The sequence below is a fragment of the Monodelphis domestica genome, chromosome 1 (assembly GCF_027887165.1).
Source record: "Monodelphis domestica isolate mMonDom1 chromosome 1, mMonDom1.pri, whole genome shotgun sequence".
Classification (NCBI taxonomy): Eukaryota; Metazoa; Chordata; class Mammalia; order Didelphimorphia; family Didelphidae; genus Monodelphis; species Monodelphis domestica.
This window is the reverse complement of record NC_077227.1, coordinates 34,677,970-34,699,352: the sequence shown is the minus strand read 5'-3', so window position 1 is coordinate 34,699,352 and position 21,383 is coordinate 34,677,970. Positions and strand designations below refer to the sequence as shown.

Sequence of the window (21,383 nt, the reverse complement as noted above, 5' to 3'; positions counted from 1 at the left end):
ATATACTTCTACCAGAATAATCTAGATTTCTTGGTGATATTCTAGATCCAAATAAGTTTTACTATGTTTACAAATATATTTGCCAAGGTTGAAAGATTTTCTATGTTTGTAAAACTTGTGACAAATATCCATCAGTTCATAGGGTTTTTTTTTTTTTTTGTCACACAGCAACTTATATGAAATGATAGTTGGTTTGCTTGCTATTGTAATTAATTGGGCTATTGTGAATTGGGGACTTTAGTACTCCTTTGAATGTGCATTATCTACTATATTACTGTTTTATTCTGAAAATTGTTTGTACTCACACAGTGGTTAAGTTAAAAAGGAAATGGATCTCATCTTTTGGGGGTGAGAAACCTTTGTATTCTACCTCTCCTTGGCTGACACAGTGTATCACTAATTGTAAGCTATATATTTGTTATTTTTTAAACTCTTTTTAATTATTGCTTTTCCTTACATGTGCAATATATCTGAGTTTTATTTTTTCTCCCCTTTTTGTACTTGAAGCACATGTCAACAGTATTGGTAATATTTTTCTTTAATTTTTTTTATTTTGCAGTAATATAAGTTTAAAATACATTTGTTCTAATATTAATGCATACCCCAAAAGCTTTAGATTATAAAAATGATGCCACTGATTATGGGACTTTGTTTAATGATTTTGTCTGATTCAAGGAGAAGGGAATACAAAAGGAGCCATTGCACAGTGCCAAAGAAGCACAAAGATAAGCTGCATAGTGCCAATCGAGCACAAGGTCAAAGAGATCAACCAATTCCAATGGGATTGATGAAATTTTGAGCCAAGACAAGAGGACTTGAATTTGTTTGGGGTTCAAGGTTACAGATGTTTTGATATTTGTCAAAGGCAGGTCTTCCTTGTCCCACATTCTACCAAGTATCTCAAGTATCAGCTCCTACCTGGCTCCTATAATTGAGTTCCTATTTATTGTGTGGCAAAACTTTCCTAGTCCTGGCTGCTGATTGGGTAAATGCATAATTGCTTAAATCACTTTAATTGGGTCCTGATTCAAGGACCTTTTATAGGTTTATTTTCCTTTACTTAAAATTTTTACACAGTCTATATTTTATCCAGAAATTATTTTTTTTTCTTTGGATATTTTTGATGTTTTTGATTTCTCTTGCCAATTAATTCATATACCTCATAACGTAGCCATGCATCCCTAAGTGATTCTTGAATTTTTCAACACCCTCTTCAGGGGGGAATGCATTATTATTCTAAAATGCAAAGTTTAAATTCTTTTTGAGAGTAATTTTAGTATAAGAAACACACTGCCTCTCCAAATCCAGAAAGTGAACTGTTTGGAGAAGGCACCATTAAGATGCCTGCACAGACTACACGCTGCACCAAAAGACCCAAAGTGAACTTTGGGATGTGGTGATTTGAACTGTGTTCAATGCATTTGTTTTGTATGTATACTCTTATGCTGAAGGGGACTGCCCCCTAACTGGCTTTTAGTCAGTGAGCCTAGCAATCATTGGTTTTGTTCTCTTTTCCTTTTATCCCCAAATTATTGTAATTTCAAAAGTTGGTTATGTTTATAAGGTCCATTGGAAAGACTAGTCTTCCATGGACCTCAGGGGGGAAATGTATAATTGAAAATCTGTTATCCTAAAAAAGAACTACATTTTCTGGGAGCCCACTGACATCCTGTCATTATGTACTTCTTGTAGATAGGGGATATTAGGTGGGGACGTGGAGGTTCCCACTTCTTTACTTCCTGCCCTGAGCTTGGTAGTGGTAAGGCAGGCATTTGAACTGGCTGATCAGCCATGGGCACAATGTCTTTATTTTGTATCCTCTTTATTCCCTGATTTCTAATGATTATTAATAAATTTCCTAAAATATAATAATTTATTATTTGAGATTTAATTTTAACTTTTACATATGTAACTTGGGACCTATAACTCTTAAAAATTTGTTTTGAATAATTTGTATTTCAATATAACTGGCTTCCTTTGCACCCCTATGTATCTTATTTTGGGTATCCAAGATTTCTTTCTGAGAAGAGATCCAACCAACTTCATCAGACTGTAAAAGGGATTCATGGCACCAATTAGTTTAAGAGCCTCTAAGACCAGAGAAAAATATACATCTTTGACCATCACTTTCCTGGGTGTGCTGCCTGTCCTATTAGAATGTATGCTTCCTGAGGAGAGGGATACATCTTCTTCTATTTGTGTTGCCATCACTTAACACAGTACCCACCACATGGTAAGCATTTAACAAATACTTTTCCATCCACTTATTCATTCATGAATATATAAAATAACCAATCCCATTTCTATAGTGCTTCAAGTTTTACAAAGAGGTTTCTTTTCCAGTAGTTACTCTGAGCTAGACATATAAACATTATTGTCCCCATTTTATAGATGAGGAAGCAGATGGCCAGAAGGGTGAAATGGCTTAGGGCCCAGGATGTCCTTTGACTCTTGTGTTCTGTCCAGTATCTACCCTGTAATATCATTCATAAGAGTGGCTGATTTTTATGCCTTGTTAAAGCACATTTACAAAGTACTTCATAAACAAAGCACCTTTGATTCGTACAATAATCCTATGAAGAAGGGAGTAATGGTATTATCATCCACTTTGTAGATTAGGAAACTAAGGTGAACAAAGACTTGCTCGTGGTCATGAAGTTACTATACTTGAGAATGCCTAGGGGATCTGAAACAACATCCTTTCAGTCCTTTTTTTCTAATACTACATGCTTTTAATAAATAGAATGACTCCCTTTTCTTTTTTGTGCTCAATAAAAGTACAAGCTTATAGATTTGAAAGTAAGTAAACTAAATCACTGTTTGACTATAAAAATAGCATTCTTGGGGAAGGTGAGCCAGGACATTCTAGACTGGAAATTCAAATCTGTCAGCCAGCTGCTCCTGAAGATCTAGTTGCACATCCTCTTACCTAAAGGATTTGAAGGGCCCAAAGGAATTAGTAAAGGAAAGGACAGGAAAGAAAAATGTCTTTAGTTCCAAATGCACATAGATAGCATCCATAGGCTGATGGAACCTGGAAAAACTGACTGATCTGTCTAAAAGAGATTCACCAAGCTCAAAATTTTTTTCTATGGTTTTGCACCTCCTAGTTAGTGATCTGGAGCTGGAGGTCTGCCACATTATCCATAGTATTAGGAAAAAAATTTTAGTTGACCCATTTCATGCTCTTCTAAGCCATGATTATGGGCTATCAACGGGAATATATCACTTGAGTCATTTGACAATGGCAGGTCAACTTGCCATCTCTCATAGGGTATTAATGGAAGGAATCAAACCACCACATTCTGTTTTGGTTTTAAAAGATTACTCTATTACAAAAATGAATAATATGAAAATAGTTTTTGAGTGATAATACATGTATAACCTAGCGGAATTGCTTATCAGCTCTGGGAGGGGATAGGGAAGAGGGAAGGGAGAGAACATGAATCATGTAATCATGGAAAAATATTTTTAGAAAATAAATAAAATTATCTTTAAAAAATACCATATTCTAATTTTCTACTAAATAGTCACATAAAAGAAGGGTGTCCTATAGAGTTACTGAGGGAATGGGTCAGTGTGATGCTGTTGTTTAAAATTCCATAATCTGGAGAAAGGCTTCCTCCATCATTTGTGGAATCAATCTTACTGTGCATGCTTAGAATTTACTGACATCAGACATTATGGAGTGAAACGAAATTATATATTAGATGGCCCTTGAGCTCAGAAGGAAAGTCCCTACTGAATGAACCCTCCCTAACAGTAGAGTGCTTGGCGCTCCCTCTCCAGAGGGAGAGAGAGACTGGCTGGGCTGGACCTCACTTGATCCTGATATATGCTTCCCTGATGCTTCCTACTTGTTTGGCCAGATGAGCTCATGGGACCAGAAGCTGCATGGAGAGAGGATCAGTGTCAAGGACCATATAGGACTCTGTCCAGGGAACCACATTTTAGGAAGAGCAGTGATCAACTAGACAATGTCTATGAGGCTGACAAAGACAGTGAAAGATCCAGCTTCATCCCAGTCACTTGGGGGAGTGTGAAGAGTGAATCAAACTTTCTTTGACTATCAATCAGCAACTTTTAAATTAATAAATCAAAAACATAAGCACTCCTACTTAACACTAAGTAAGAGTAAGCTCACACCTCCAAGGGCTACTGCCACCCCCCCCCCCCCCCCGGGTAGTGCTAGGCAAATTGAAAGACTGTGATTGGTTCCCGTGAAGGGGGGAAGGGACAGGAAGTTATGTGGGAAAAAAGAACTATAAAAAGTCCTGAACTTCCTGTCCAAGGGACTTTGTCTTTTGAACTTCTTCTTTGGAAGACTTCTCCTTTGGACTTTCTTTGGAAGATTCTGCATTGGTGAGCTAGACTGAAGGAGGAGACTCTTTCCCTGGATCCTGCATTGGCTTTCTGGGTGAGTAGCTAGCCTTCCTTTCCTGGCTTTTGGAAATTGGCTTTGGAGAGGCCTTCCTTTCCTGGAGGAGACTGAGTTGGTGGAACTCTAGATGAAGACACCACCGAACTTCTGTTGAGGATTACTGGGAAATTCACATGGGGACAAGGGACGTGGGAAAGTCCCTGTGGGGCTGAGCCACAATTCACTGGAAAAGGGCTGGTAAAATCTGTCTCTTTAGCTACATTTTTCCACTTTCACTCTTTCTACCTCTTTGTAAATAAAGCTGCTAAAAGTAATTTTGACTTAAGCTATAATAATTTAAAATCAGCAACCACAATATTACTTTAGAATTTTCATATTTAGCATAAAAAAACCTAAATTTTAAATTCTTACAGGAGGGGGGTGTTATCTAGGAGAAGGGAGGACACAGAAGGGAAGAATGTCATTATCATCATTATAATGACAAAAGCTAGCACTTTTCAAGTGCTCTAGTGTTTTCATAGGTTAAAAAATCCCAAAAACAATATTGGAAATTTTTAAAATAGAGATTAATAAAATTCAAAGAAAAGAAATATTGAACTAATAGACTAGGAGTTGGTTATATAAAAAAAGATAGAGGATTGGTTAATCTGATTTTAAAAAGGGAAAAGGAGAATCAAATTATCATCACAAATTAAAAGGGTGATTTCACCTCCAATGAAGAAGAAATTAAAGCAGTCATTAGAAGGCATTTTGCCCAATTATATAACAATAAATCTGATAAACTACTAGGTGAAATGGATGAATATTTACATGAATATAAATTGCCTAGATGAACAAAAGAGGAAAGAGAATACTTAAATAATCTTTTTCAGAAAAAGAAATTGGAGGAGCCATTATCTCTCTAAGAAATGGCCAAATGGATGCACAAGTAAATTCTATGAAATATTTAAAGAACAATTAATACCAATACTATGTAAACTATTTGGCAAAATAGGAAAAGAAGGGAGTGCTACCACATTATTTTTATAACACAAATATGGTGCTAATACCTAAGACTGGAAGACTAAAAACCAAGAAAGCAAATTAAAAACCAATTTCCTTAATGAACATTGATGCAAAAATCTTAAATAAAATACAAGCAAAGAGACAGCAATATATGACAAGGATTATTCACTATGATCAGGTGGGATTTATACCAGGATGCAAGGCTGGTTTAGTATTAGGAAAAATATCAGCATAGTTGATCATATCAATGATCAAACTAACAGAAATCACATGATTATCTCAATAGTTACAGAAAAGGCCTCTGACAAAATACAAAACCCAAAACACTAGAAAGCATAGGAATAAATGGGTCTTTCTTTAAAATACCAAGTAGTATTTATTTAAAACCATAAGCACGTTATCATCTGTAATGGGGGTAAGGTAGAAGCCCTCCCAATAAGATCAGCAGGTCCATTATCACTACTATTATTTAATATTGTACTACAAATGCTACCTTTAAAAATAAGAGGAAAAAAAGAAACTCAAAGAATTAAAGTAGGCAGTGAGGAAACTAACACTCTTTGCCGATGACATAATGGAATAATACTTAAGAGAATCCTAAAAACTAAACACTAAACTAAACAACTAGTTGAAATAATTAATAATTTTAGCAAAGTTGCAGGATACAAAATGAACTTACATAAACCATCAGCATTTCTATATATTTTCAACAAAGCCCAGCAGCAAGAGTTAAGAAGAAAAACTCCATTTAAAATCACTCTAGAGTAGACAACATAAAATACTTGGGAATCTACTTTTCAAGACAAACACAGTAATTATATGAACCCAATTACAAAACACTTCACACAAATAAAATTAGATCTAAACAACTGGAAAAACATTAATTGCTCACAGGTAGGTTGAGTAATAGAATAAGAATGATGATCCTACATAAATTAATTTACTTATTCAGTGTCATAACCAAACTATCAAAAAACCATTTTATAACATTAGAAAAAATTATAACAAAATTCATCTGAAAGAATATCAGGAATTCATATTCACCAAGAATATCAAAGGAACTAATACAAAAATGTAAAGGATGGTGACCTACTGGTACCAGATGTGAATTTTAGATTTACTTCACCTAGCTTAATCTTTATAATTTTTGCAACCAGGAATGTATACACCCCAATTTAAGGATTAAGTGTGGGGGAGAATGGTCTGTGACCCATGTGTGCTAGCAAGTGACAAATCAGAAACAACTGACTGAGCCCCTGGGCTGTCCTAAGCCAAGTTTAAGACACTATAGGTATATATGAGACACAGGAAGTGATGTAAAGAACTACCTTTATATTTTGTGTCACTTCCTGTGAGAGGGGCTTTTGCGGACTTGGCAGCTTTTTGTGGTGGTTCTTGACTTGGAGGGCTGGAACGTGGAGACCTGAGATTGCTTCCCTTAGGTGACCACGTGGTGAGTATTAAGGCTGAATCCTCTTTCCCTTGCTTTCTGAAGGTACCAGCCTCCAAGGAGGCCCCTCATCTTGGAGGAAGCCTTGTGGCAGGAAGCCAGGCTAGATTTAAACTTCTGGGAAGGCCCCTTAGCTGAGGCCTCTGAACTCCCCCTGGCTCAGGCCAGGCTGGAGTAGATCTTCTACCCTTTTCCCTCTTTCTCCCTTAATTTCTTTCTTTTACTGTAAATAGACCACCTTAAAATTCTATTCTGACTTGAGTATTTCTTTGGGATTTAGAATTTAAATCCCTAGCGACCATTAAATAATATATTCAGTCTCAACCCTAAACATTTACCATTGACACAGATCTTATACTGTACTATAAAGCAGTAATTCTCAAAACAATCTGTTCTGGCTAAGAAATAGAATTGGTGGATTGGTGGAAAAGATACAGGTAAATGACCTCAGCAATCTAGTGTTTGATTAACCGAAAGACTACAGCTTTTGGGATAAGAATTCACTATTTGACAAAAACTGCTGAGAAATTTGGAAAACAGTAGGGCAAAAATTAGGTTTAGATCAATATCTCACACCCTATACCAAGGAAAGGTCAAAAAGGGTAATAATTTTAATGTAAAGAGTGAAATTATAAGTAAATTAGGGGAACATAGAATAGTTTACCTGTCAAATCTATGGAGAAGGGAAGAATTTATGACCAAATAAGAGAATATTATGAGATGTAAAATGGATAATTTTAATTACATTAAATTTAAAATTTTTTACAAACAAAACTAATGCAATCAAGATTAGAAGGGAAAGAACAAGCTGGGAAAAATTTTTATGACAAATTTCTCTGAAAAAGGTCTCATGTCTCAAGTATATAAAGAACAAAGTAAAATTTATAAGAATCCAAGTCAATCCCTAATTGAAAAATGGTCAAAGGATATGAATAGGCAGTTTTCAGATGAAGAAATCAAGACTATGAATAATTATATTAAAAATGTTCTAAAATCACTCTCAATTAGAGAACACAAATTAAAACAACTCAAGAGGTTCTATCTAACACCTAACAGATTAGCCAATATAATAGTAAAGAAAAATAATAAATGTTGGAAGGGATGAATCAAAATTCAGACATTAATGCCTGCTGGTGAAGCTGTGAACTGATCCAACCATTCTGGAAGGCAATTTGGAATTATGCCCAAAGGGATAGAAAACAATAAATACCCTTTGATCCAGGAATACCTCTACTATGTCTGTATCCCAAAGAGATTTTTGGGAAAGGGCCTGCTTGTACAAAAAATATATCTGCTCTTTTTGTGGAGGCTAAGAATTAGAAACTAAACATATGTCCCTCAATTGGGGAATGGCTGAACAAATTGTGGCAATGATGCAATACTATTGTGCTGTAAGGAATGATTATAGCAGGATGATTTCAGAAAGAATTGGAAAGACCTATATGAACTGATGCAGAATGAAATAAGTAGAACCAGGAGAATGTTGTATGCAGTATCTGAAATAATGTGGAATGATCAAATGTGATAGGCATTGCTACTAACAGCAATACAGTGACCCAGGACAATTCTGAGGGATTTAAGAAAAAGAATGCTATTTACCTCCAGAGAAAGAACTGTTAGAGTAGAAATGTAGATAAAAGCATATGATTTATCATGTTTTGGGGGTTTGGTTTTATAAGATTATTCACTTAAAAATGAATAATATGGATATATGTTTTGTGTGATAATACTTGTATTAATTGCTGGTCAGCTCTGGGTCCAGGAAAAGAAGAAGGAAGGGAAACAGTTTGGATCATATATAACTTCAGACAACTTATGTGGAAATTTGTTATTAGGCTTTGTATGCATGATCTCATTCGAACCACATGAGAATCTGGTAGAGTGGGCACTATTGTTGTCCCCAATTTACAGATGAGAAAACTGAGTTTGAAAGGTTAAGTGACTTGCCCAGAGTTATTAGTATCTGAGGCAAGATTCAAACTCAGGTCTTCACAACTCCAAGCCAACATTCCACTCACTAGTATACTCAGCTGTTTTTATGTGTAACAGTGACTGCTCTCACCACCCCACTCTTGAAGGCCAGCCATGTAACATTCCAGCACTCCCTCCCGGGGTTCTCTGGTATCCCTCAGAGCACCTGGGGATGTCTAGGCTATTTGCCTTTCACACAAGCCCCGAGCAATGGTGTTCTTTTGAATGTAGGAGGGGTCCCCATTCCCCAGGTCCATTTAGCTAGTAACTGATGAGCTTTTACAAGGGAATCTATACTTCAAAGGCATTGTGAAGACTGGATTTGGGTGTCTCCTGATTGTGACAAAGAAGATGTAATCTTCCTTGATAGTGAAGATAAAATTGTAATCCCCAAGTCTATTTTTAGATTTTAATCCCCAAAGTGTTAACTCCATATTTAAAGTAGATCTACCCATTTTAACCACAAATGTTGTGAATTAACTACAAAAAGTGTGAACTAACCATAAAAAGGTGTGAACACCCATTTCTCACATTGAATGGGAGGTCTGTGACCCATGTGTGAAAGAGTGGGCAGTCCTGGAGAAAAGTGTCTGCTGTGATTGGTAGACATAAAATTTAGGGGAGGTGACACGAGAGAAAAATGTCTTTAAATAGTGGAAACAGAGACATACAAGAAACAATCAGTCACTTGGACTTGGACTGGAGGATCAGTCACTCAAAGTTAGACCAGAAGACAGACTCTCGGATGGAGTAGAGAGAGACACTCAAGAGACTGGAAGACAGACACTCAGACTTGGAGTGAAGACATTTGGCTGTGGAACTGGACCCCTGGAGGAGCTTGTGCAGGAGACCTCAGACTGCTTTTCCTTTTAGACAGTAACTGTTGTGAGTGGTAAAGGTTTGATGTCCTTCCTTGCCCTTTCTGAAGGTGTGAACATCCGAGAAAGGCCCATTGTCTTGAGACTCCTTTCCTTTCACTGGTACCTTAGAATTTCTACCTGGGTCAAAGGAAGCCAGAGTGCTCTCTCTTCTCTCGTCTCTCTCTCTCTATGTCTCTCTCTCTCTCTGTGTCTCTGTCTGTCTGTCTCTCTCCCCCTCCCCTTCTCTCCCCCCTCCTCTCTCTCCCCTTCTTTTGCCCTTCTCACTCCCCCTCTCTCTCTCCCCTCACTCTCCCCCTACCCCCTCTCCCCCCTCCCTCCCCTCCTCTCTCTATCTCCCCCTTTCTCTCTCTCCCCCTTATCTCTCTCCCCCATCCCCCTCTTTCCCCCTCCCCCTCTTCCTCCCCTCCTTGTTCTCTCTTCCTTAATATTTTCCCTCTATTGTAAATAAACTACCATAAATTCCATTTACTTTAGTAATTCATATTGGGATTTAGAAATTAAATCCCTGGTGACCACCAATAATATATTAAGTCCAACCATAATAAATGTAACAGCATAATGCCACCAAAACAGATATGGATGAGGAAGGAATATAATCCAGAAATGATAGACAGTTTGTGTGACTGGAGAGAAGCAGGAAAGAATGCTTCAATTTCAGACAAGAGATGGTCAGGCAGGAAGTACAGAGGATATAAAGAAAGGAATGAAAGAGAAAGATGGAAAAGTAGGTTGAGGACCTTTTGTAGAAGGCCTTGAGTGTCAGGAAAAAGAATTTGTCTCATATCCTCTAAGTGACAGAGTCACTGAGATGTGGGTTAAAGCTGGTCATCATCTCATCTGATCTCCTCATTTCCAGGCCAGAGAGGCCAGACTTGTCTGGGGTCACCTAGTTAGGAAGGAGGAGAGGCAGAGTTCAGTTTCTGATGCCCAATCTTTTAACTCTACCCCATTGTTGATCATCAAAAAGACCAAGTGAGTTTGATGAGCTTGGAAGGGATTATCCCCATTTTATACAAGAGAAAAATGAGACTGAGAGAGTAAAAGACTGACTGCCGGTCACCCAAAGAGTCACTGACAAACCTCGGAGCAGAACTTCTGGGTAAAGCTCCTTCTTGTCTCTCATGCTGTCAAACAAATGACTGAAGCTTGACCTCAGAGCACTTTAAAAAAACCACTCCTCCTTCAGATAGGAAGGAAACTCTGGGTCAGCCATAATGCCGTTCCCTGGTTAGTAGAGACACAATAGCTCAGATAAGTGGTAAAAATGTGATTTTATCAAACATAAGGAAACAGAAATATTATTAGTTCAGTTTTATTTTTAAAAAACCCCAATACAAGCCAAGTATTGCTATATGATAGATTCTTGAAGTAAAGTTAAATATTTAAAGGGATGACCTAACAGAAACAAAAACTAAGCTTTGTTTTGCCTTCTTGTATCTTGGTGGGGGAAGGAGAAAGTTATAAAATGTTTGTTAATTTTCATCTAAATAGGAGTATAGCCAAGTCTCAATTACTGTTAATAGACAGTTATGAGCTACGATATAAACACCTTTTAACAATAAGATCAAGACTTGTAAGACTACAATATGTTGCCAAAAACAATACAAGAAGCAGTAGATTCAATCTCTTCCCTCAAAATCTCAATCAAAGATATTGGCAAAAAGCAATGCAAGTTGATTTAAGTTTCGCCTTATCAGATTTCTTTCCAGAACCTGCTATTGTGGAAAAAAAAAAGGAGGAAGAAGGTAATGAATAAGAGAGAAGAAAGGAGTTCAGAACCAGATCCTCCACACAATCGATAACAAGTTTAGGGAGCTGCAGTCTCAACCCAATCTTCTGGGCAAAATGAGGTGTGGGGTTCCATTGGTAGTCTCTTTGCAGGTGCCTGACTGACCCTTTGGCTTTGAGCAATAACATGGAGATCAGCCAAAGCAGGTTAGAGGCTCTGTGGAGAGTAGGTGCCAATTTTTTTTTTACTGTCATTTTTACTACATAAACATGTAGTGAAAACACAATACAAAATCTTGGCAAAGGATCCGCACTACAGCAGATACATCTATTTATTGACAGAATACAAGGTAGTTTTCTTTATACTCAAAGAAAACTACACTTCTTTCCAAACAAAAATTAGGTTGTTTAACAAATGTTAATAATCTCAATCAAAGAAAAAGGTGAGGCTATACCATTACTCCTTTGTAGTTGTTCAAGATCCAAGACTCAAGTATCCAAGCAAAATACCAAACTGGAATTTAGACTTTCCTTGCTTCGGGGTGAATTTTCTTGGCACCGAAAATGTTCTTCTTGTTATGAGAGCTAAATGCTGAGGAGAGCATTTACCTAAATTTCTATCATTGATAACCTTAAAATGACTTCAGTGTAGTAGAGTCAGAAACCCCAAATCCAAGCAAAGTGCCTCAAGTGTTTTTGGCATTGTTTCCTCAACTGGGAAGTGAGAAATTTGCCAACATGATCCCGAGGGTCTTCCAAAGGGACCTCCTGAGACACTGCAGGGCTGGGTCTCAAGTCTTCAGCTATTACTACCACATTATGGCAGCCTTAAGGAGAAAATGCAGAAAGTTCAAATTGTTTTATTAAGCTGCTTGTGAGAATCATAAGAAGCCTGCAACCAAGATCACATACTTACAACAGTAAATTTATCTAGGACCTATTTTTAAAGTGTTCAAAGATTTGATTTCTGGAGATTCATGTAGGTAAAAATAATAGTGCAAAAAGGAACCTAGAAAGTTTGCCCAAGATTACTCTTTTAGGCAGGAAGTTCAAGAGCAGAAGGTTGCCGACTATTTTTCTTACTGTTTCTCAATGGAAAGAAAGAGATACAAATGAGAAAAACTGGTTTGGGAAGAGAATATCTGGCTAAGAATATGATGATTAAAAGTGAGATTTGACCTTTATGCTACACCTTAAAATAAAAGATGACATACTTCTGGTCACGGATGGAAAATACTTAACAAGGGCTAGTAAGAATGGATTTGCTGGTTTCAAGCTTTATAGTAAAAGAGGCAGGGGAAGTAGTTTAAAAGAGAAGAATATGCAAAAAGAAGAAATGGCAAAAGAGAGGAATTAGATCCAGTGAAGCAAGAAGCAGCCCACACAGGGGAAGGGCAGAAAGGAAGTGACCCAGAATTCCATGGAAAGAACAGAGGCTGAAGGGAATTCAGAAACTGCCATTTCAACTGGATTCCTTCAGCGGAGAGCCTGACAAGAAGGTCTCAAAGGCTGGAGGTTCCCCTTTGAACACCAATGGCTTCCTAAGGATCCCTGGAAGTTTTCTGCTCAACTCAACTCAATCTAGTAGATTGGACTTTGGAAAAAGCTATCTACTGAGGAAATTCTCTCTAAGGATTTTCTCCACCTCTCTCTTGCCACAATTGACCTGAGTTCTAACAATAACCAGATTAGCTCAAGAATAGGGACAACCAGCAGCTGACTAGAAAAGGGGTCAAGGCTTAGAGTTAGGACCTCAAGATTCGGGAAAAGGGGTTAGTCTGCCAGTCCTTAGGGATTCCTGCCACTCACTTTCCTTATCCAACCCTCTTACAATCCCTTCCCTGAGGGACAGAGTGTGTCTCCTCAGAAATTTGGTTTGGGAGGTAGAGGTTAAGGACCAGAGGAGAGGGCTTTGGAGAAATGACCCACTGCTCCTTTCTTGATCTTAGCTGTTGTTGAGAGGCAGGATAGACAGTTTCTGTGTTCCCCTCAGCCTCTGTTCTTTCCCTGGAATTCTGGGTCACTTCCTTTCTGCCCTTCCCCTGTGTGGGCTGCTTCTTGCTTCACTGGATCTAATTCCTCTCTTTTGCTATTTCTTCTTTTTGCATATTCCTCTCTCTTGAAGTGGAAATCAACTGTCTGAATACAAGCTCTATGAGCAAAAGCGAAGCTAGACAGCCTAGAATCATAGTGGTGAACCTATGGCAGGTGTGTTGGGGAAGTGGGGAGAGGCACTCAGAGCCTTCTCTTTGGACATGCACACTACTGCTCCAGCACAGAGTTTACCAGAGTTTGTTACAAGAAAGCCAGAGGAATGCAGGGCCAGGCTGATCCCCTCCCCTTTTCCACAGGTGCCTAAGGACATTTCTCACTTCACCTGCCCCTCTAAAAGGTTCACCACCACTGGCCTAGATAATAGCTATAATAGCGAAGTAGTTGAGATACCCAATACAGCACAGAAGTCAAAATCACAGAAATCAGCAGCAAAACCAATGATAGCAAATGTTAATACACAAACAGAACTATCATTTAGGGAATAAGCAAGAGAAATGGAAGTCCTAACGTAAGGTGTATGTGACTTCATGGGTACCATCAAAACTTAAGGAGCAAAAGCCATTTAAAAAAATAGGTAAGAAAAGAAGGATTAGGAAGTATACGAAAATGCAAATTCTATTCAGGTAGGAATCATATTTTTTATAATATAAACTACATATAAATTTTTTGGGTTTCTTCAACAGACTGTTTTTCCCCTAGGAGTTATTTAATATATATTTACCAAACTTGATTGAGGAAAAAACAACAACAAAAACCTTAATGGAATAAAAACCATGATTGGAATTGGGTTTTGGATACCTTATTCAAAAGGAACAGTATATGTAAAAGGGGATGGGGGAGCAATGAATATTAAGAAGGTGAAAAAATCCAGAAATCAAAATGGAGAAGTATGGTAGGGATCAATCATATGGCTAAAAATTAACAAAGGTAGAAAGAATTCTGTCTACAGGTCAAACATAGTGTTGACCACTTGGGCAGAAAGAATAGGAAAAGGACTCCAACACTGACATGAAGAAGGTGTTCCATGATGATGTGGTTACTGACCTAGAGCCAGAGATCCCAGAGAACAAAGTCAAGTGGATCTCGGGAAACATTACTAACAATAAGGCTTGTGGAAGTAACAGAATTTCAACTTAGCTGTTTAAAATCCTAAAGGACAGTGCTGTTCAAATGCTTCATTCAATATGCCAGTAAATTTGGAAAATTCAGAGTGGCAACTACATTGGAAAAGATCATTTTATGTCCCAATCCTAAAGAAGGGCTATACCAGAGAATGTTCAAATTATTGAATAAGTGCCATAATTTCAAACCCCAGCAAAGTTATGCTTAAGATTTTGCGAATGAGGCTTTAGTGATGTGTGAACCAAGAATTACCAAAAGTACAAGCTAGTTTTCAAAGAGGTGTAAGAACTAGAGACCAAATTGCCAATTGCTGGAGTATGAAGAAAGCAAGGAAGTTCTAGAAAAATATCTACTTCTACTTCATTGACCACACTAAAGCCTTTGACTATATGGATCACAACAAAATGTGACAAGTTTTCAAAGAGGTGGGAGTACCAGACCATATTATCTCTTGAGGAACCTGTATGCCAGCCAAGAAGCAACAGTTACACCTGAACATGGCACAACTGATTGGTTTAAAATTGGGAAAGGAGAACCACAAGGCTGCACATTATGACCTTATTTATTTAACTTAAATGCAGAGTACAACATGTGAAATGCCAGAAAGGATGAATCAAAATATGGAACTAAGGTTGCAGGGAGAAATGGCAACATCAGAAATGCAGAAGATACTACTATGATGGCAGAAAGTGAAAAAGAATTAAGAAGCCTCTTAATGAAGATGAATGAGGAGAGTGTAAAAGTTGGCTTGAAGCTTAACATAAAAAACAAACAAAAAAAAAACCACTAAGATCTTGGTTACTGGTCCTATCACTTCCTGGCAAATAGAGGGAGAAGAAATGGAAGCAATGCTATATTTTACATTCTTGGGTTTGAAGATCACTTTAGTGACCTTTGGAGACTAGTCATGAAATGAAAAGACACTTGCTCTTTAGAAGGAAAACTATCACAAATCTGGACGGCATCCTAAAAAGCAGAGCCAAAACCTTTCCGAGGTTTTGGATCCCTATAGTCAAAGGTATGGTTTTTCTAATAGGAATGTATGGGTGTAAGAGTGGACTCTAAAGAAACCTGAGCAATGCAGAACCACTGCTTTCTAATTGTGGTGCTATAAAAGAATTTTGAGAGTCCCTTGGACAGCAAGAAGATCATAACAGCCAATACTTAAATAAATTCAATGGAAGAATAATACTTTGGCTACATAATGAGAAGATAGGGTTCAATGGAAAAGAACCTGATGTTAGGAAAGACTGAAGGCAAAAGGAGAAGGGGATGGTAGAGGCGAAGATGGCTGGATAGTGTCATGGAAGCAATGAACATGAGCTTGTACAAACTTCAGGAGATAGTAGAAGATAAAAGGGCCTGGTGTGTTCTGGTCCATAGAGTCACCAAGAGTTGCACATGTCAGGACTGAACAGCAGAGAGTAGTTATATGGAAAGTGCATAGTCTGTTTCTGGTATAGATCGCCATGTTGTCAGGAAATTGATTCCTGTATCTTTTTTTTTTAATCATAAAACTTATTCAAATATTGAAGCATCTCAAAATTTAGATGTTAAATTAACAATAAATGTTAAGGATGATAATATTGTTGTTGATAAATGATGCTGCTGCTGTTGCTGATGATGTTGATGTCATCATTGATGTTGATGATGATGATGATGATGATGATGATTCAATTTGGAGTTGGAGGTTTTACTTCCATTTGAATCTTTCTGACCCTTCCCACTGTAATGATTAAAATTTTCTTGGAGACTATCTCCAACCTCTTTCATCTTTCCATTGTATTGGTCTTTTCCACACCTCCCCTCATATGCTTCTTCATGAAATATAAAATTACCCCATTTATTTTCCTATTTCTCTTAGTATTATCCTCTTTTTTTACCTCTAGTTTATAATATATGTATTTTTTGACATTTCATCCTATAGTTTGTCACTGTTCCCTCTAAGTACACTTCTTCTAGCTCCCCTGATGATAATAAAAATTTTTAAGAGTTACCAATATCACCTTTTCTTATAGGAATATAAATCATTTGAACTTACTGGGTCCCTTAAAAAAGGCTTGGCTTTTCCCCCTCCCTTTCTAAATTATCTTTTGGTGATTCTCATGAAGTTCTGTGTTTGGGCATCAAAATTTCTGTTTAAGTCCAGTCTTTTTTTTTTTAATGAATGCTTGGAAGTCTTCTATTTTATTAAATGACCATACTTTCCCCTACAAGAATATAGTCAACTTTGCTGGGTAGTTGATTCTTGGTTGTAGATCCAGTTCCCTTGCTTTCCAGTCCTTTAGTGTAGATGCTGCCAGAACCTGTGTTATCCTAATTGTGGTTCCATGCTATCTGAATGGTTTCTTCTTAGTGGCATGTAGTATCATTTCCTTGGACTGGTAGTTCTTTAATTTAGCTATAAGATTCCTGGGCATCGCCAATTGGGGATTAAATGCAGGAAGTGAACTGTGGATTCTTTAAATCTCCACTTTTCCCTCTTGTTCAAGAATGTTGGGGCAGTCTTCTTGGATAATTTCCTGTAGAATGATGTCCAGACTTTTTCTTTTGTCATGATTTTCTGGTAGTCCAATAATTCTTAAATTGTCTCTCCTGGATCTATTTTCCAGGTCTGAAATTTTAGCAATGAGGTGTTTCATATTTTCCTCAATTTTTTCATTCTTTTGACTTTGTTTTGTAGATTCTTGCTGCCTTGTGAAGTCATTTGCTTCTAGTTGTTGGATTCTAATTTTTAAAGACTGAATTTTATCCCTAGCTTTTTGGTCATCCTTCTCCTTCTGGTCTGTTTTTCTTTGTAGGTCATCTTTCACTTTCTCTGCCTTGTTTTCAAGCTGCTCAATTCGGGTTTTCAAGACTTTTTCTTGTTTTAGTTCATGTGCCTATTTCCAGATGACTTATTTTGCTTTTTAAGTTCTTTGCCCAATTGTCTTTAGCCTCTTTTAATTATTTTTTGAATTGTATTTTGAGTTCTTCCAAAGCCCGAGTCCAATTTGCTGGAGTTTCTGCATTTTTGCTTGGTGTTCCTTGGTCCTCCTCTGTTCCATTTGGTCTTTGTTCATTACCTGGATAGAAACTGTCGGTTGTAATTTCTTTTTTCTTTTTCTGTAGTTTACTCATATTTTTTCCTCCCTCCCCCCCCCCTCACTGGTTGTAATCTTGTCCCTCTGATTATTTGCTGGATCTGAAGAAGCCCTGAAGGGGTTTCTTCTCTGCTGTGCTAATTGACTAGATTAGTCTGATGGAGTATTAATGAGCCCTGAGGTCAGATCTTCCCCAGCTAGCAGCAGAAGCTGAATGTGAAGGTGAAGGTGTGGGGACTGAAGGGAGCTGGGTCAGTGGGGGAAGGGTATTGGAGACTGAGCTTCCCTGCCCTCTGAAGGCTTATCTGCCATATTAATAGTCTAGATTAAGTTGGGGTGGAACTGATCTGCAGCTTATCTGCTGAGCTAGATGTGTCCTGACCACTGGAAACTCAGCACAGTATGTGGGGGAGGGGTCCTGGAACCTTCCTTCTTCCTTTTCCTTAAACCTGAGAATTCAGCCTTTTCTGCATACTTTTTAAGTTGAATTGAGCAGGAGCGTCCCCCAGCTCTTTACTATTGTTAGATTTTGTTTTCTGTCCCCTTGAAGCACTTTGCTTTTGATTGGTGTAGAAGAGTTTTCATGGAGGTCTGGAATTTTGTTGCTTCTAAGCAGCCATCTTGACTTTGCCCCCTCCATTAACTCTTAATCAAAACATTTACTCAACAAATGACAATTCCAGAATAAGGATTATATAATATTCTACCTATAAACATGATGTACACTCGCCCATCAGTGCACACCATGTTTATGGGGAGGGTAGGTGCAAACTGAAGTTGTTAGGGCAATGGAGCATCTGTTAGTGGAGCATGTGGCAAGAAAGCACCCTCACCCCAGAGATGGAGTGCTGTGCCCCTCCCCCCAATAGGGGAGGGAGGAAGTGCTCCCATTGGCTACTGGGGATGAGAGGAATGTCCTCAGGCACATGTTCCCTCTGGCTTTCTAGTAATCAAACTCTGGCGGGTGATCACGTGTGCCCACAGAGAGGGCACTTAGTGCCCTTTATGGCACACATGCCATAGGTACACCATCACGGTTCTAGATGACCATGTATAACAAATTCTCATCTCTGCTGGCTAAAACATAACCAGGCAAAGTACATCTGTTCAATAATCACAAAACAGTTCTAGGTTTGGGTTCTACAGTCATAAACTCCAAGTTCTCCACTGTATCATAGAAAGAGGAACTGAAACACAGAAGTTTGAATCAGGTTTTGCCCTGAGTCTCGGTAGATGCCTTTTCAGTGTACATTGTCTCATATTTGTTTGTGTCTTTGCCACTTTCAATGATCAAAGTGGTTTAATATCAGAAAGGGTCATTCCCTTATATGTAGATCTTGGAGACAGATGCAAAAAGGGGGAGCAGAACAATGTGGGCTTTTAAAAAATTTGAAATAACAGTAAAATCTAAAAATGTCTTTCTGTATATCTGATTTTATCTATCTGTATATCTGATTTGGATTTTCTGAAGGAAAGTAAATCCTTCACATTTTTTCATTAGGTCAAAGCCTACCTGATCTTAGTCTAACATATTTTCTTTGCCTACTAAAACTATTCCCATTGTGAATGAGTATAGCAGACAGATCATGTTGTAGAGGAAACCACCAATAGTTATCAAATGTTTTATATTTAGTAATATTTAATTTCAAGTTAGCACATTTAAAAAAAACAGAACTAATAATACTGGGTTGAAAGAATATGACGTGAGCAGGTTTAATGTAAATAAAGGGGGGAAAAAGGAAGTTCTTTCTCTCTGCTTCAGACAAAGAGGTAGTTTCCACAGAGCTACAGATTCTATTTTCTCTACAATGAAAACCCACTTTTCTCAAACCTCTCAGTAAGGCTCTGCCAAAGCAAAGTCTAAAATACCTGAGTAACTATGGAATAAAAGTTAGCATTTCCTCCCTAGTGGCCAATGATCAGAGGGTACCTGAAGGGCAGATGGAGTGTCTACAAGGAAGGGAGGGTTAGGATAAAGAGCAATCTGTATCAAAGGATAAAATAATTTGATGCCTAATGAATTTGAGGGCACTCTTCCCTCATGACAGCTTTTGCTTGAGATTATTCTCTGTGCACACATGGGATCCAGTCAAACTCTGCTCTGGCTTTTGTTATGGTGTTTACCTTCAGGCCCTTCATTTTTCAGACTACAAAGAGTAAGCATTCTGTGCTACAAGCATTCTGTGCTACAATTCATTTTTGTCCCATTGCAATGAGCAGTTGGAATTGCCTGGTGTCTCAGAAATTCTTCTTGAGTTAGCACAAGGTGAGGATTATAGATTTAAGGAGATTTCCTTTAGGGAAGTTCTTTAGGCTCCATTTGGTTTCAGGAAATGAAGCAAAGAGCTGCCTGTTTTGCTCCCTGCAGGGAAAGCAAGTCTACTACCAATGTTTAAAAGTAAAATCTCATTCAGGCTGGTTCTCTCAAATGTGCCCCAACTGGAGCCACAAGGGCACCAACAACTAGAAAAATAAATCATAAAGGCAGACAACTCCAATTATACTTACTTTGGAGGAAGTCTTGAAACTGCATTCATGCTTGTGGTTGAGTTCACTACCTGAAGGATGTGTTCAAGGGCTGTTAGTCCTCCAGCAACTTGAAATGCAATCTGATCTGCCACATTCTGGAGGGAAAGATAAATTGCAAATTAGCTGAGTTTTGAAAACATGTGTTTTATAAAGGGAATGGTATATGTGGTTGAAATCTGAAACCATTTTGTTCTAAAGACAGAGATGACATTAATCAAAATCCACAAGCATTAAAAGAAATAAAGGATGCTCACCTAATGAATCTTTCCCATTAGTCAGTCAATAATCATTTATGTGCCAGGTATTGAGGATACAAAGAAAGACAAAAGACGTAAGCCCTGCTCTCAAGAGCTCACATACTAACTGGGGGAGACAATCTGCAAATAGCTATGTGCAAACAAAATATAAACAGAATAAATCGAAGATAATCAATAAAAGGAGAGATAAGCAATAAGGTGGGGCCAGGAAAGGCTTTTTGTAGAAGGTGGGATTTTAGCTTGGACTTGAAGAAAGTCAGGGAAGTCAAAAGGTAGAGGCAGAAGATGTCCATTGGAAATGAGTCTGGAAATGGATTCCTGTCAAGATCCATTCCCTCTCCCTCAAAGTTAGCATCTGTTTTTTGAAGCTTTTGCTGATGACAAGAAGATCCTGGAGTTGATAACTTTTCAGTCTGCTGCATATACAGAGACTAGTAAAGAAATATTTCAAGGTAATAGTCATATTGCCAGTGTACCAGCAGCCATCCCATGTAGCACACATGGCAACTTATTGTGATATTTGTTCTAAGACTTCTCATGCAATATAGGACCTGTACTCTGACCATCTCAGACTGTTGTTGGGCATGTCTTTTTCACGAGTCAAAAGCATACTCCTTATTGGACATGGCCAAAGCCTGCCCACATAGGGGTTCCATGGGAAGCAGGGAAGGGGACAGTTTTGATGTCAAAAAATAGACTTGTCTCTGGAAATATGCAAATTACTTCTTAAAACATGAACAGCATCCCTAACCTGCCCACCCCCAAAGATATTCAAATGCAAAATCTGGAAACACAAAGACAGTAGATCAATCCTCAGTCATGGCAGTATAGTGTAGTAGTAGTCTCTTGGTGTCCAAGAATGACAGTTGTCTTTGTGCGTTTAATAAGACTGTAACCCAACAACTAGCTTGCAGAGAAGGT

General features: G+C 38.0%; 1 protein-coding gene across 13 annotated transcripts in view; it reads right to left on the bottom strand.

Annotated features, from left to right (window-relative positions):
* Positions 1–21,383, bottom strand: part of SCAPER (S-phase cyclin A associated protein in the ER) — a 406,197-nt gene that overhangs the window by 116,577 nt on the left and 268,237 nt on the right. For all 13 annotated transcript variants that reach the window (XM_007477981.3, XM_007477982.3, XM_056796839.1 and 10 more), the window contains one exon: positions 20,185–20,300. In XM_007477981.3, the coding sequence (XP_007478043.2) occupies positions 20,185–20,300 (116 nt within the window). The remainder of the gene's footprint in view (positions 1–20,184; positions 20,301–21,383) is intronic.